At 37.6% G+C, this 15,219-nt stretch overlaps 2 protein-coding genes across 2 annotated transcripts; one reads left to right on the top strand and one right to left on the bottom strand.

The window, feature by feature from the left end:
* Positions 1-4,657: 4,657 nt before the first annotated feature.
* Positions 4,658-5,348, bottom strand: LOC149038907 (uncharacterized). The gene is given in 2 exon segments (XM_089185715.1): positions 4,658-5,209; positions 5,211-5,348. Coding segments are annotated over 2 exon segments (690 nt in total).
* Positions 5,349-9,570: 4,222 nt separating this feature from the next.
* Positions 9,571-11,033, top strand: LOC149038906 (substance-P receptor-like; the record flags this gene model as incomplete). Its single annotated transcript, XM_089185714.1, has 2 exons — positions 9,571-9,831; positions 9,996-11,033. Coding segments are annotated over 2 exons (1,155 nt in total), but the record flags the coding sequence as incomplete, so codon positions are not given.
* Between the last annotated feature and the right edge of the window lie 4,186 nt (positions 11,034-15,219).

Below are 15,219 nucleotides of genomic sequence, written 5' to 3'. Positions count from 1 at the left end.
CACCATTACGATTGATATTATAGAAATTTAACCATCGCTGATCTGTTCTCAAAAAGCGTCATAAATGATAAGCCAAGCCAGGGAAAAAGTTGTATAGAAAAATTTCATAATATATGCGAAAAGTTTCATTTACTTGGTAGGACGTCCAAGGATGACGTTCGACCAGTGTGCTTTGCGCGCAGTTGTTCTTGTTATCATACGGGGACTCCTCGCTGTTTCTCAGAAACCCTGCTTACCTGAGTGGCCGTAAGGCTTGCCAACATTTTCATGGCAAAAATAGAACACGGTATTATCAACCAGAGCACAACTAAACCGCCGATTTGGAAGAGGTATAATGACGACTTTTCTGTCTATGGAAGGCAACCAAAGACTTTGATTGAGTCACAATACAATTTACTTGATCCCTCCCTTCCCCCCCCCCCCCTCACGGCTCTGTAGCATTCTACTGATCCCCCCATCATTTGCAGTCAATCAACGATAGTCTCCCCTTTATGCTTTGTTAGCAACCACCGATATCCCTTCTGTTCCCCCAGAAATCCACGTGATCCCCCGTTAAATCCTCCAACTCCCCTCCCCCTTCGTTTTTGAGAATGTATGAAATGAATCTAATCTAATCTTATTTTATAAACCACTGCGTGAATGATGTCGTAGTTCTTTCGTGTTTTAATGTCACAAGGTGTCAAACACTGGAAACCAAGCTTGTACTCATTCCTTAATCTGAGCACAAAGTCAATGATAGTTGTTAATAAACAATGTATCTTTCCAATAGAAACTTAGTAACAGAATATATTTCCGATTCCGTTTTATTTTTTGGAGGATCCTTGTGCAACACTGAGACAGTTTTTGTAGAAATTGGACAGTAGTAGAAAGTTGCCTTTTCTTTTCTACCTTTTTTTTCTTTATCTTAAACGAGTAAATCAACGTTCACCCTTCTATGAATCTCGCATATCCAGTCAAACATACCCCATAAAATTTCAACTTTCAGTTACTCCTCTGAAAAACAGACGAACAGTCTATAGCCTGTCTCAAATCCTTACCACTGAGACCTCTGTTTCTACATGAGCTAAAGGTTATACAACTGGTACCACAGTCAATAATAACTAACCCAGTGCTCATGTTGAGTGTCAACTGTTTAGGAGACTCACGGCAGTGGCCATAACAGACATATCATCGCCTTCGCGACCTGATTAACTCTCGAACGCGAGTTATGGTAAGTGCAAGTGTGCTCTGACGTTTGAGACAATATGCGTGGGCTGCACGCAGGAAAGTTAAAGATGTCTTCCACAACAATTTTTATTTAAAAAAACTTCAAAATTAATCATATTTGCTGTAAAAGGGGAACATCGAAGCTTATTAAAACAAATAAATTAAGAAAAAAAGATTTGCTTTTAACTGACATTATAACGATAACAACCCTACGCACATACTCCTCTCTTCCTCAAAACCACCCTAAAACACAACCAAACTAAATGAAGACTCCAGGAAAAATAATGCTCGAAGCTAACCCTGAAGTTACTACTTCGCGATGGCGACTTACTTAGTTGTTCTTAGTGGTTTTAACGAGGCGATCGCAATAGATGATTGAATACGAATTTTAAAAGAAGCAGTCTCTCTAAAAGTGGTCCGGTGCATTGCTGTTCGAACAATCGACCACCTTGATTTTTCAAAATTTTTCAAAATAAATTTTTTCCGAGCAAAAATCGCCTCAGCCCTCAAAGGCCCAATTTGAACAGTACCGATCATCAAATATGACACAAACTGCTATGGTCGTCTTTTCAAAAAACTCTGGTTTGAGGAATTTTTTTTCTTCGCATATTTAGCCGGATTAATCCTTTAGGAGAACAAAGTACATTTGTTTGGCCTTTTTTAACGACATTTTACAGTCAAAATTATTTTTCAGTTTGACGCCTGCTTTGCCTCTGCCGCCATGACCAAATTTTATGTAAAATAAAAATAAGCAACTTTTAATCTCGGCTCAGCACAAATATCCAACTTCTTTCCCATGACGTTTTCATTCAGACTAACTGACATAAAGTAGAGGAGTATGGAATTGTAAAAATATAACGTCGGAAGTTTTCGGCGAACTTCTGGCTCAGCCGGCCAACATATTAAGCACATTTTCGAACATTTCATTAAACAATTCATTTGCACAAAAAGCGGACTAAATTATACGAAATTTCCATCGCCAACCCATAGCTGACGCCCGAATTGAGCTTCTCTTTTCGTTGGCTGTGCCTTCATACGTACAAATCTATCAGATAATGACGAATTGTGATATAAATAACGATTGATTCTTTGGTGTATGAAATAAATCTAATCTAAACTCTTTTACAAACCATGGCGTTAATAATGTCGTTCGTTGTTCTTTCGTGTTTTAATGTTTCACGGTGTCAAGCACCAGAAACCAAGCATGCACTCATTCCTTAATCTGCGCACAGAGTCAATGATAGTCGCTCTTTTATCATTCATTAATAATTAATCTATTTGAAAGTAACTCACTAAAAGGCTTTTATCATGTCAAACGTGTTTCTTTCGGTAAAGTAAATTTTGTCGATATACTCTCAATTTCGTTTTACTTTTCGGAGCATTGTACACCAAATCCTTGCGCATAACACCGACAGTTTTCGTCGAAACTCAGAGTCACTCGCACACACAACGAAACAAAGTCAATACGATTTATTAGATTGTGATTTAAGTTACTACGAGGCGAGTGCGATGGATACTTTTCTCTATCACGCAACAACCATCACACGCCGCCTTAAAGTAAACAAGTTCTTTAATGTTCGGAAACCACCTTGGCGAAATATGCTGCAATCTAACAACAATTGTTCTCTTACACTAAATTTGCATCAGCAATAATATATATATATATATATATATATATTTTTTTTTTTTTTTTACATTTTTTTTAATTTTCACTTAAAGCATAAATACTAGAGTAATACAAACAAATACAAAGTTAATTACACTAACGCTTACGCTACTCACTAACACTAATTACGAAATACTGCGTTACATTACATTCACAGTCGGCTAGATTTAATTTATGTTGTGGTTATATGATAATATAAACCTAATTTGTACAAATACTTCTACATCAAATTCCTTTTTTGGTAGAACGACTGTATATACAACTGCGTCTATAACTGTTAATACCCGATACTCATCTATTGAGTTACAATAACATGTTTTCCCATTTTTTATAATGAATAGATTCTTTTTTATTCTTTTTTGCAATCAAAAATTCAAATTTCCGAGTTTCAGATGTTTTAGCCTTCCGTAAGGATACAGACGGCTTGATATTTTTACAACGACATGAATAAATGGTATATTTTCCAAGAATGATTATGTGATTTAACAAACAATTCCTCAGCAATAATATGCTCCATACCAATACCGTACAGAATTCCTTCGCTTTCGATAATCTACAATTATTGTAATTAAGTTTCAGTTTTCTTTCACTAGACAGCCTAGACCTGCATTCTCAGTTATTTGCATATAAACTCCGAGCCAGTCAGGCTGGTGATAACATTACAGAGTGAACCCTCAAATAAGCACACAGGAATTACAAGGCTGCCGATACCATAGTAGATCACTCTTGACGACAATCTCTTTCATATAACAAGCTGTGACATCTCAAGGTCGACATCACTAATTTCGTTGCCAGTTACGCTAAAAGTTAGGCTGGGGAATTACTAATATCTTAGGGATTTATCCCCAGCTGAGGATCTACAAATCTGACAATCCGAACGACGTAAGTAATTATTACAAGAAACCATTGAATATTGATAATACAAAACGTTAATGCCATATATCATTGGATTATAACTACATAAGCTGCAATAAATTACGTAAATAATACAACCACATGGATATTAACGACTAACCCTGCTAAGCTACCGCTTACAACAAGCAAAGACTGTTATACGGAGGCTAGAAAAAAAATTTCTTTAAAAAGTGACCCAAAGGAAAAATTTGAGCAGGAAATCTAGCTTGTAACTAAAGAAACTCCTTCTTACAGGAACTAAATAGGAAATGGACGATTCAATGAATAAATAAACAAGGGAAGGATAAGACTCGCAAACTTAAATTTGGACCAGAAACGCGGTCTGTTCTGAGGCCAGAGTGACCTCCACTTGGAATAAGGGGCTCATGACCCCACTATTGCTACCTTTGACGCCCATGGCCTGATTCCTAAGCTCTGATGCGTCCCGAGCCAACAAAATATTGATTACGGCCTTCTTCACGAGCTCATTTGTCAGAAATAGCATTTCACTGTCTCTCTCACTAACCTACTATTCACTAAGACTACTGCCAGGAATCAGTGGCAAGTCATTCTGGTGTGAATCTAATTGAGTTCCATTCGTGGGAATTAGTAACCTATAGTGCTCAACTAAAATGATTATTACGAGCTACTAGAAAGGATTCATTGAAGCAGGTTATATAATCTAACTTTATTAAAAGGAGCACTAAAAAAACTAGATCTCAACTATTATTGACGGGAAAACTAAAGTAGTGTTATTGATTTAATTTTTTACAAAGGTAGAAACCTATATTTGTGTTAAAGCCAGTCTACACGAGTTACTCTCAAGTTCGTCTAAAAAGCAATGGTAACTTAAAAGTATACGTTATTTATTTTGCGACGGTTATTGCTTCTTTAAGTGTCAGCTTTAAGGTATTGTTCCGTACTTGTATTTTCTGAGTCCAAAGATGATCGAGTTCGAGTGAAGCTAATCCCAAATGCACCCAGCAACTCTCCTGCACTCGCATCCATGTCAAGAAAACATCTCATGGGCAAGCTTCTGTCAACGCGTCCTTCTGTCAGAAATGGCCTTCTTCCACGTACTTTCATTGTAGGCTTAGGCAGTGTGAGAGACCACTTGAAACTTTCAATCGCTTGTTTACACTCCTCAGGGTAATCCCAGAACAACGCAAGGTAGACGTCTTTTCCAGTTGTTGAACTGATGGGTACGATCAGAATGTGTGGCAGGTAGTCAAGATCCATATGAAGCTGAAGAAGTCTTGCGTAGATTAAACACTGATGATGATATTTTCCAAAAGCGTTTTTGTTCTTCTCCCAGGAGTTCAAGATGTCGAGAACCTTCCAATCCACCATGACATACCTTTCTATTTCCATTTTCGGGTCTTTGTAACAGCCAATTGCGTCAGCTTCTCCGTGTCAGAAATGAACTTTTGGCAATACATCTGCATGTTTCGTCAGAAGCGTAGCCGTATAGTGGAAAATGTTTATCGAGAATATTTATACCGAAGTAACCGAAAATTTCCTCAGTTGTGTCTTCTTTTTTTATCGTTTTTTGTGAACCAACGCTCAGTTCCGCCGTGATCATCTTTATTTTGGCAGAGAGATTTCCGTCTCAAGCAATATCAACACCGTTCCTACTCAATTCTGAAGAGCACAAAAAATTTCTACTGAGTTTCATGCAACACTTGAAAAATAAAATATAAAGTTTTGGCTGTTAACTTGTCAATTAATCTTTATTGTACTCACTCTCGCTCAAAAATAAATTACAACAACGAAAATATTAAAAGTAAAAATTAGAGTACTGGCTACTTGGAATAACCATGCGGGCCAGCGGAGCCAGGCGGCCGGTTGACATCAGCATTAAATAAAATCAAATTACAGGTTAGCAAGAAAACTGAAGCAAAATTCAAGGGAGAAGAGGAAAACGCAATTTCTACTTCATCAATCGATTTTCGTAGAGGCTCTAAGGCCTTCTCCAACAAATTCTTGAATTCTTCTGGGAGTTCCTTGGATTGCTGAGCTAGTCGTGCGTGTAAGGGATTGCGATGACTTCAATTTGCTCAAACCCGTATCGCACAGCTTTGTGATGAGGATTTTACGAGAACTTTACGAGATAAGCGTAGCAGCTTATCGAGTGTTCTCCCAACCTCCCAAGTGTTTACATCAGGCTATGTAAACACGGAAACCATTTTACATTTCTTTTATAAAATAACTAATGAAAGAGGAACGAAAACCGCGTTTACATACGCTCATGTAAAATGGTTTTATGGCCAATCAGAACGCGCGTACCATTTGAATTATTTTATAAAGCACTTTGTCAAATTTGTATAATAACATTTGTATTAATAACGAAGCACATATATTTCTAACTTACCCTTGGGAAGAAGTAGATCTCTTTCCAATCTTTCTCATTTGAAGGAGCCAAATTACATTGTCCATCTCCTAATTTTAATTTCCGATGCTTTCCTTTTGTGATTTGTTTTTTGCATCCTGCAATTTCGTAAAAGGGTGTGGTGACGCGGTCGACGCCATTTTGAAACTGCCTTAGTACGGAGTTGAACGTTTAAGCTATAAGAGGGTCTGAATGAGGTTAACCGACTAGCGACAGGGGGCGAGAAATAGATTTGACGACCAACAAAACGAAAAAACAATAACCAAATGCCGACAAGTAAATTACCGACAATCGACATAGTCTAAACAATATCACTTTTTTTTTTTTCAGAGAGAAGAGCATTCTAGCCTAGGCGTGAGGAATGTCTGAATGAGGTTAATCGACTTGCGACAAAGGCGAAAAATATAGCTGACTACCAACAAAATGCTGAAAAAAATTACCGATTGGCGACAAGTAAATACTAACCGACAACCGGCACAGTCCAAAATTATTGATATTTGTAGTCAGGAAAATAGAAGCAAACAGCCACATTATGGATATATTTTTGAAGGCAGATTTCACAAGCTCATATGTCTCGGTTTGCACTGAAATTGCTTTGCCTTTCTCTTTCAAAACCTTATGCAATTTTCTTTCAAATTTAACTGTCACAATTTTCATTGTGAAAAGGCTAAGGTATTATTGATAAATAATATACCGTGGGAAAAAGTAAGATAAAATTTATTTCTTTTTCGAACAGGTGCCTTTGCATATATGTTCTTGCGTTTTTCCTTTTTATTTATTCATTTATTCTTGTTGATTTAATTCGAAGAAGATGTTCATCAATAGATTGAGGATGTCGAAACATAAATTATTCAAACTCTTTGGTCTACAGTCGACTCTCGCTCTGCAGACACCTCGCTATTACGGACACCACCCCATTAGGGGACAAAAGCCAGACCCCCGGCGAAACGCACAAAGAAATAGCTGAAATAACTCCCGTCTTTACGGACTCCCGCTATTACGAAAATCTCGCTTCGTCCAAACTCCAGACTCACATGATATGAAGCGACACCATGATAAAGGAAAACAAAGAACCCATTTTTCAATTGGGTGCGAACTTGAGAATTTCCTGCTTTCAGCCGGATCTTTATTTGGTCCGTGAAGCCACGTTAGAAACTTAATGTTGGGTTATTTCATATGTTTGGAGACAAACCAATATTTTTCTCTCGCGTACCCCGCCATTTCGGACCCTCGCTCAAGGACACTAAATCTCCCCCCCACCCACCCCCCCGAGGGTGTCCGCAATAACGTTAGTCGACGGTACTATTAAATCCATTAACCAGGCTTGCTTTTCACAATCAATTATCAGCATGAAAAGTCAACCATTCAAGCCGGATACAGCTTCAAGTGTACTGAAGGTTTTTCAAAAAGAAACTTTTACAGTGTAGTATGGTGTTAAACTCCTTTCAATACAAAGAAAGAAGACGGTAAAGAGTATTGAAAAACTTGTGCAGTTCATCCAAAACGTCTTTCCAGGTAACGTAATATTATTAATAGCTGGCATATCTTGCGTTGCTAAAATAATGAATTCACTTTCCTCTTGTAACTGCATTGTAACAGACAAATAAAACTTTCGAGACTTCGGTTGCTTCTCGCAACTTCGCTCCATATCATGATATGATAGACGACAACGAGGGGCTTTTCTTTAAAATAGATCTTGAATATGTCATTCTTTAGTCTGTCCACCGCTGTATGTTTTGTTTCAGTCAACTAAGTGAGAAACCCAAAGTGAGCGCGCGATGGTCTGTAATAAAACAGAAGTCCGTGAACTTATTAGTCGGGCTTCTGATAATTAATACCATGAGAGTCGCACGAACATATGAAACATGTTTTTAAATCCAGGGATATGTCATACACCGCTTTCAACTCTATTTTTTTGTTATATCTAGTTAACTACGAAAGAAGCAAGTCAGTGAGTGAATTTTTACATTCTCGGTTGCGCTAAAGGCCATTCTCTGCAAGCGAAACTGCATGGGTTAAAAACCCTGAGGCTCTATTACCATCACAAGTATCGCTTGCATTACCACATTTTCATCTTTCTCTGAACCTCTATCAACACTAGTTGCACTCTTCGTGACGTTTTGTTTCAGACCATTTCTGCACTTGTGATAACATTTGATCTCAAGCGAGCAGTTTTCCTCGCAAGAAGAGTGGAACATCTTTAACTTCGAAAGGGAAACAACATGGCTTCCCCATAATCGTGGTCCAGATTACGCAGAAAATTTTATGAATGCGCATTAAATCATATTTTTTTTAAGCAATTTCTTCTTTTATGCGCAGCAACTTCATCACTGCAGCAAATGTTTACAATTGCGACAACTTTTATTTTCGCAGCAACTTTTATAATTTGCAAAAGGTTTTCGTTAATTTGTAGCGCCTAAAAAACTGCCACAAGTTTCAAGGTGCAACAAATTTCATTTGTTTGTGAACAAATAGCGGCAACTTTTAAGTTTGCGACATGTGCCCTGTGGCCCACTATTATGTAAATTTTTTTCAGATAAGTACGCTTATTTTGAGGGTCTTTATGGGAGATAGCTTTGACGGTTGATGGTTAATTTTTTTCAGTCAATTTTTACGGTTGACAGATAATTTTTAACGCCTCTGACGGTTGACGGTTAAATTTCAGAGCCTTTGATGGTTGACAATTATAAGATATATTTTCCTGAATAAACAATGTATATTGAATGTTAAGTTAGCATCTTGCGAACCTTGAGGATTTCCTGTCATTGAAATGTTGCGTAAGAATCTCGCACACTTTTGGGATTCTCATTCATTCGATTGGAATGTTAGTGTTTCCCTTACTTTTAGCATTTTTGACACGGGTTAACGATAAAAACGTCGTTGATCTCGAAGGAATCATTAATATCATTAAAACTCCCATTGAGGAGTTTAACGATAAAATCTATCGACACATTTCATGACACTCTAAATGAGCCCCTCCAAGGGATTTTAGGGAACAAGGGAACTGGAACATTTATTTTTGGGAACAGGGATATTTTCAAACTATTTTCAGGGAACAAGGGAACTCTTGAGTAAATTGTTGGGAGCAAGGGAATACCGATCTACTTTCAATAATAGATTTTTTTAAAACTTTAGTAGGCCATTCAGATAAGCAGGCGTGAGTTATACGAAGGAAGTAAGGAATCACAGATGTTTCTCTGCCCTCAAGCGCTGTTATGAAGGAACTCGATAACATCGGATGAGAATTTTTCTCCTACAATTAGTAAAAAGGAAGGGGAGGAGCAAGCTGGGGAGAAATCTATAAAAATTTCTGCTTTCCTCTTTTATTAGGCAGCGTCATTAATAAGGCCTGGCTAGGTTAAGTCAGCTTCTTATCACATTATCTGCAAGAATAATGATAGAAATCTCAAAATAAAAAACGATTTATTCCCCCTTTCTTTCCTCAGATGTGGCAAACTTGAATTCATCAGTTGTCAACAGTTACTTTCCTGTGAGCGCTACTGTATGGATAACTGTAGCATATGTGGGGATGATCTTCGTCTTCGGCTTCTTTGGTAACATCTGTATCATTTACATTGTGGTTTCTCGTAAACAGATGAGGACTAAATTCAATTTCTTAGTTGTAAATATGGCAGTTGGAGATCTACTTGTTTCTCTCTTCGTTATGCCGTTTGAGGTGAATGACAATTTTCCAATTGTTAAGGGTTAATTCATTGTTTAGTTTCGTTATGCAAAAAGCTCTCACTCACTTCCAGCAGTGTAACGCATTTTTTATTTCCTACTCTATTAGGTCGTGTTGTCAATGGAATACCTATCTTGAATACCTCCCTGTCTTTGTAGGTGAAATCTTTTTACACTGGCATTGCATGGATCCCAGGGGTAGTGGGAAAAGTCACGTGCAAGCTTGTTAAGTTCATGGGGGTCTTGTCAATCGCTGTCAGCATCATAACACTTGTCTTCATTACAGTGGATCGTTACTTCGCCATTCTTCATCCACTTCGAGATGTACGTTTCATTCGAAACACAAAACTGGTCAATGCTCTGATATGGATCTCGTCTTCCCTGTTTTTCTTGCTGTATATCTTGCTTTATGACGTTGTAAAGAGTGCTGATGGCTTTCATTGGGAATGCACAATGGTTGGGAATTTCTTTTCCTCAGACATAAGTGTCTGGTTTTCTATCAGCAGAGCCTATTTCATGACCATGTTCTTGATACTGTATTTGGTTCCTCTAGTTGTCATCGCTTGGGTTCATGTTCTCATTGGTCGACATCTTTGTTCACGCCAGATCCCAGGGGAGCCGACATCCCATCAGAGACATCAAAATGAACTGTCCAAGCGCAAGGTACTACGCATGATCATCATCGTGGTGGTGACGTTTGCGCTGTGTTGGTTGCCAACTCACATCCAGCATTTACTCATTTTCTATTTTAATAACACTTATAAGGCTTTGCTCAAAGTTGAACGCCTGAATTCCTTTTTATTTTTTCCACCACACGCCAATAGTGCCGTAAACCCTTGTCTGCTTATTAGTTTAAACCAAAGATTCACTAATGAGTTCAAGGGAATTCTCAGATGTCTTTTTTGCCGAAATCCCGTTCTCACGAGAAGAAGCATTGGCACAGAACCACCTGTTGTTCTAACTCGCATACGAAAGACTGTTCGTCAATGTAGTAACAGTGTAATCCCTCTTCGCACTCAACAGCGTCCTCGGTCTCAGAGCTGTTCGTTTTGAATCTTCAATTTTTTGCAATGAGTTAGACAACAGGATAAAAACCTATCAAAACCATTAAGATTGATATCTTAGAAATGTAACCATGGCTGAACTGTTGTCAGTAGTGCTTGCATTATTCAATAAACGAAAGATAAAGCATCATAACTGATAAGCCAAGCTAGGGAAAAAGTTGCATAGAAAAGTTTCATAATATATGCGAAAAGCTTCGTTTACTAGGTAGGAAGTTAATGGACCACGCTCGACCAGTGTGCTTTGCACGCAGTTGTTCTTGTTATTATACGGGAACTCATTACTGTTTCTGTGAAACCGTGCTTACTAAAGTGGCCGTAGTGTTTGTCAATATTTTCATGCTAAAAATAGAACAAGGTATTATCAACCAGAGCACAACTAAACCGTCAATTTAGAAGAGGTATAATGACTTCGTTTCTGTGTGTGGAAAGCAAGCGAAGATTTTGATTGCGTCACAATAAAATTTATTTGATCCCCTCCCCCTCCCCCCACTACGACTCTGTAGCATTCTACTGATCCCCCCATCGTTTTCAGTCAATCAACAATAGTCGCCCCTTTGTACTCTATTAGCGACCACCGATATCCCTTCTGTTCCCCCAGAAATCCACGAGATCTCCCGTTAAATCCTCCAACCCCCCTTCCCTACGTTTTTGAGAATGTATGAATTTAATCTAATCTGATTTTATTTTTATAAACCACTGCGTGAATGATATCGTAGTTCTTTCGTGTTTTAATGTTACAAGGTGTCAAACACTGGAAACCAAGCTTGTACTCATTCCTTAATCTGCGAACAAAGTCGGTAGTGGTTGTTTATCTAATATTAAACAACGTATCTTTTCAATAGAAACTTAGTAACGGTATATATTTCCGATTCCGTTTTATGTTTTGGAGCCTTACACACACCAGATCTTCGTGCAACACTGAGACATTTTCTGTAGAGATTGGACAGTAGTAGAAAGTTGCCTTTTTTCTACCTTTTTTTTCCTTTATCATAAACGTGTAAATGAACGTTCACTCTTCTATGAATCTCGCATATCCGGTCAAACACAGCCCATAGAATTTCAACTCTCAGTTACTCCTCTAAATAACAGACGAACAATGACAGACGAACAAGGCCTGTTTCAAATCCTTACCACTGGAACCTCTGCTTTCTACATGCGCTAAAGGATATACAACCGGTAACACAGTTAACAATAACTAATCCAGTGCTTATGTTGAGTGTCAACTGTACAGGAGAATCACAGCAGTGGCCATAACAGACATATCGTCGCCATCGCGACTTGATTAACTCTCGAGTGCGAGTTATGGTAAGTGCGAGTGTGCTCTGACGTTTTAGACAATACGCGTGGGCTGCACGCAGGAAAGTTAAAGATGTCTTCTGCAACAATGTTTGATCAAAAAAACTGCAAAATTAATCGTAGGGGAACATCGAAGCTTATTAAAACAAATAAATTAAGAGAAAAAAGATATGCTTTAAACTGACATCATAACGATAGCAACCGTACACGCACACTCCTCTCTTCCTCAAAACCACTCTAAAATGCAACCAAACTAAATTAAGACTCCAGGAAAAATAATGCTCGAAACTTAGCTTGAAGTTTGTACCTCGCGATGGCGACTTACTTAGTTGTTCTTAGTGGTTTTAACGAGGCGATCGCGATAGATGATTAATACGAATTTTAAAAGAAGCAGTATCTCTAAAAGTGGTGCGTTGCATTACTGTTCGAACAATCAACTTCTTTCAAACTTTGCCTATGAATCTGTCTGAGTCTCAAAGTAATGGAGACCACCTTGGTTTTTGAAAAATTTTCAAAATAAATCTTTTCTGAGCGAAAATCGCTTCAGGCCTCAAAGACCTATTGTTAACAGGGCCGATCATCAAATACGGTACAAATTGCCACACTCGTCTTTTCACAAAACTCTGGTTTGAGGAATTTTTTTTGGCGTATTTAGCTGGATTAATCCTTTAGGAGAACAAAGTGCATAAGTTTGGCCTTTTTTAACGATTTTTTACACTGAAAATTATTTTTCAGCTTGACACCTACTTTGCCTCTGCCGCCATGACCAATGCCCCCGTTTTTCCATGCACTCACAGACACTTGAGGAATTGGTTGTTGGTTATTGTGCAAATATCATAGTATCCTAACAACAGTCTGATCACACAAGCATTGTGATGCGCTGTATATTTTATTACTTTAATCAAGATTCTCCTGTCAATTACAAAGCCAAGAGCAAACTTAAGAAAAGTCCAATTTTGGAAACCGGTCAGAACAAACTGTCCACAGTCGAACAAAAACTGGATAATGGCATAGAACAAAAGTACATTATTCTATGATGATGTACTACTGCACATTTCAAATAATCCCTTATATTTGAAAATATTTCGCTTGATTGGCAAGCATTACATCAGCTTTTAATAGTGATGAGGATCTTCACAATTTTATGAGGGTGATTCTATTAATATACTAATACACTCATGCATAGTCATGGTCTCCATACATCAAAAAATGGGCAAGGAAGAGATATCTTCAAAATCACAATGTAGGGAAAATTTGATAGAATTGTCATCACGTGTTATGGTCCAAACTTAGAGAAGATTAATGAATGAACAAAGGCATTTTTATCGTCGTTTTTACATTTGTAACTGTTTATAAAACATTGGATTCCAACTTGAAAGCATTTTGTGCGAGCAATGTGTACTTCTTTGCGAGCTCCTATCGGAAAAACTTCAAATTTCAATTATGGTTTTTGGTCCAAAATTCAATAAATATACATGTGCCAAAGGATGCTTCTTAGGCACTGAATATATCCCTAATGGGAGGTGGTAATTTTTCCAGCAGTTAGGCAGTCATGATGCATAGAAACATAGCTTCAATGACCTCAAATCATCTGAAGTCAAATTTTCCAAGCTTCTTTTAGGGGAAATTTTATTGAAGGTTGATAAGAATGCTACTGCAGTTGTAAACCACTTATAAAAGACCTTTATAGGTAGTTCTGTTAGTTTTTGAGAGAAACCTTTTAGGATTTGAAAACTGCGTTTTTTCCTTTCAATACTGTCTTCCCACTTAACATAATCCTTTATCAACTCAGTTACTCCCCAGGTAATTAGTGGTTCACAATACAACAAAAGAAAGATGGTATTTTACATGACTTGTTCAGATGCTGGAGATGCAAGAGTTGTGCCAACTCACTGACCATTTCCCTCAAGAGAATAGTTACTCTGTCAATCTCAATCCCAAGTGACAGCCACATTGCCAACTAAACACTGGTTGACAAAGAAGAGCAGAAGATGCATTTTACATGTGCATCTTCTAGGCAATTATTAATCGATCACTTTAGAACAAACATGAGGAAGTTTTGCCACACTGTTACTGGTACATTGCATAAACAAACAGATAGCACCCTCCATCTGCTCAACATTCTAGATATTCTAACAGTAAATAATTTGTATCAACACAATGCTTTAAAGTTTTTGCATCTATGGCAGAAAGGCCTGTTTAAGTGGATCTACTCCAAAATCATTTTCAATATGCAAGCAGTATTCATGGATACAACACCAGATATGCTGCCAAAAAATTTATGTAAACCTTGAGTGTGCAATAACTCTGGAGAACAAACAATTGCAAAGAAAATAAAAACTGACCTTGACAAAACAATAGAGAATCTCTATAAGGCAACATCGAAGTCATCACTGAAAGTCCCACTCTGAAACCAGAAGTGCCAGTGCCCACCCAAACAGAAATGGAAAAGTTTTAATCAAAAACAAAGCCTGCTTTACTGAGCATTTTACCCCGTATGCCGACCAATACATATTGCCTGGTCACAAAATCCCAATCCAAACTTAGCGGCTATTTAGCCTCCTGGCTCTTTATCTGAACTATTCCTCAGTGTCCTAGGTATTTTGTTTTTTAAATTTGTAATGTTCAACAGTATATAAAGTATTACATTTTATGCGTAAAAAATGGTCACTGAGTCACCAGGAACTGAGACCAATAATTTCAAACTTTAAATACAACTATCAGTCAGAAAAAGCAAACAAAAATTTGCTTCATATGCAATTTAGACAGCAATCTATGAAGGTCAGTAAATCAAAGCAAACAAGTGAAAAAAACTTTGTAAAAGTGAGCAAAGAGAACTAGATGCTGTGTGCCATACATTGTCAGTAATGCATATGCCCCTTGAAGATTTAATAGAATGAAATTAGACACCTATTCCTAGAGAAAAACACTGTCAGGGCTATGTAAATAGATTTTAAATCGACACTTTGAACTATTTTTTATTTGACCAAAGAATTCTTTTTATTGGTCTTGATATCTTGATA

The sequence above is a fragment of the Pocillopora damicornis genome, chromosome 10 (assembly GCF_964200805.1).
Source record: "Pocillopora damicornis chromosome 10, jaPocDami1.2, whole genome shotgun sequence".
Taxonomy (NCBI): domain Eukaryota; kingdom Metazoa; phylum Cnidaria; class Anthozoa; order Scleractinia; family Pocilloporidae; genus Pocillopora; species Pocillopora damicornis.
The sequence above is the reverse complement of the archived record's forward strand: the minus strand, read 5'-3'. Positions and strand labels throughout refer to the sequence as shown.